The 2,238-nt window shown below is 35.8% G+C and overlaps 1 protein-coding gene across 1 annotated transcript; it reads left to right on the forward strand.

Moving 5' to 3' along the window:
- Positions 1-1,106: 1,106 nt before the first annotated feature.
- LOC109953378 (olfactory receptor 10AG1-like) lies at positions 1,107-2,033 on the forward strand. Its single transcript, XM_020588851.1, has one exon. It carries the CDS (start codon positions 1,107-1,109, stop codon positions 2,031-2,033), a length of 927 nt encoding a protein of 308 aa, XP_020444507.1.
- The last annotated feature ends 205 nt before the right edge of the window (positions 2,034-2,238 follow it).

A 2,238-nucleotide genomic window follows, 5' to 3' on the forward strand; every position in this document is an offset into this window, starting at 1 on the left:
AACATACAAGTTTCACTTTTTGAAACAAATTATTGAAATAAATGGACTTTTCCTCGATATTCTAATTTTTTGGCACATACCTGTACAGACTGTTTCTGGTAGTCACTCTGGGGACCTGAATAGCTGAGCGACAGGAACAGCGTCATGTTCACAAACTATTCTCTGGTTTTCAAGAGGAGTCTCTCAGGTTTTATCATTCTGAAATAATTACAGAGTATTTGGATTTAAGATGGGTGCAAAGCTAATCTAGATTTACCCAAGATTAAACATTAAATGGCTGGAAATGAGCATGGCATGAGTACTTTAAGCATGCTGGCAACCAGGCAATCACTTCCCCCGAATGGCCGGTCGGCTTCTGATCTAGGGGGCCTTTTGTTCTCAGCTTAAGGGTTAATTATTCATGCCGGTGTTTCAAACCAGCACCTCATAGGGCCTTTGTCCCTGACTTTTCTGCTTCTGCTATTTGTTGTTTCTGTTCTATATTGTTATTTTCTGAAATCTGATAATATGTATTGATTTTTGTATTCTTATTTGTTGTATGCTTATTGTTCTGTGTTTGTTTTCTTTTGATCTTTGTAAACTGTTTAGAAAAGTGCTATATAAATAAGCTTTCCTTTGCTTGCACACTGAGAACCAGAAACAAATTCCTCATGTGTTCAACTTTTCTGGCCAATAAAGCTGATTTTGATTCTGATTCTCAGTGGGAATCAGATCTAGTAGCACATATGCAAGAGGGCCTGAAAACATCTGATTTGGTTTATTCACACTTGTGTGGAAATATCAGGTCTGAGTCACTGGGAGAGAAAAGCATCTGATTTAGGAAACTTCAGCTGTGAACATGGCCTAACATCTATGAGATCAGGTCTCTGGAGTTTGAACATTATTTGCAAAGTTTAATGATATCCATGGGGGTGGGGCAGTTTGATAAAAGTAAACATCACACAGGCTCAAACCAACCACTGTTCATTCCCTGTGCTTCTTTACTTGCTAGACCACTCCTGCATTTCAAGGTCAAGTACCAGTGACTGAAGAAGACAATCTGATTCAGGTTGTATGAGACTTGTAAGAAGTAGTGTTTTAGTCATTAACATTTTCTTTTAGCCTTAATGGATAATAACTTAAATGAAACATATATAACTCTTGATGGGTATGTGGAAGTTCACAAAAACAGATATCTTTATTTTATGATCATGTTTACAGCGTATAGTCTAATACTTTGCATTAATTCCACTGTTGTGTCTCTCATTGTGATTCACAAAAACCTCCATGAGCCCATGTACATTTTCATTGCAGCCTTGTTACTGAACTCTGTTCTTCTCAGCACTTCTCTATACCCAAAGCTGTTGATTGATGTCTTATCTGAAAAACAGATAATATCCTATTCAGCCTGTCTCTTTCAGTGGCATGGATATTTCTATCTAACCTTTTCAGAAATTTCTTTGTTGGCAGTTATGGCCTATGACAGATATGTGTCTATATGTAAACCTCTGCAGTATCCAACTATCATGAGAAAATCAAAGATCTGCTTTTTCCTGGTTTTAGCTTGGCTTCTTCCTGCTTGTGTGATTTCATTACCAGTTAGCCTGAGTGCTAATGCTAAACTCTGTAAATTTACTTATAAAGGAATCATTTGTGGTACTGGGATTCTCAAACTTCACTGTGTGACTTCAAGAGTTATATACATATATGGATTTGTTGTTTTGGTAATTTTTAATACTTTACCTGTGCTTTTCATACTTTTTACCTATACTAGGATATTTATAGTATGCTATAGAAGTAGTGGAGTAGTCAGGAGAAAAGCTGTACAGACCTGTTTACCTCACCTGCTCATTCTAATCAACTTTACCTGTTTCATGGGAGTTGACGTAATTCTGTCTAGATTGGATATAGATTTTCCCAAAACTGTACGTTTAATAACAACCTTACAAGTAATTTTGTACAGTCCGCTCTTTAATCCAATCATATTTGGACTAAAAATGAAAAAGATTTCTAAACATGTCAAGAGGTTGTTTTGTCCAGGTAAAACTGTCTAATGTACCAACACTGATAATAGGTTCACAGTCATTGTTTAGTGTCATAATAAAGCAGAAATATTTCTCTGAACCAAAAACAGTAAATGTAAAGATTTGTTTCTAAACATCTAATATACAGAGTACAGTATCATCCACTTCAACAATGTAATGACTACTGACTAACCGTTAAAACCTAAACAAATTTAAAGCAGCACTTCTAGTCTAA

This window comes from Monopterus albus, unplaced genomic scaffold, assembly GCF_001952655.1.
Source record: "Monopterus albus unplaced genomic scaffold, M_albus_1.0 scaffold648.1, whole genome shotgun sequence".
Classification (NCBI taxonomy): domain Eukaryota; kingdom Metazoa; phylum Chordata; class Actinopteri; order Synbranchiformes; family Synbranchidae; genus Monopterus; species Monopterus albus.

What these genes read in the sequence shown, in the direction of transcription:
- LOC109953378 (XM_020588851.1), top strand. Translation starts at nt 1,107, where the DNA reads ATGGATAATAACTTAAATGAAACATATATAACTCTTGATGGGTATGTG.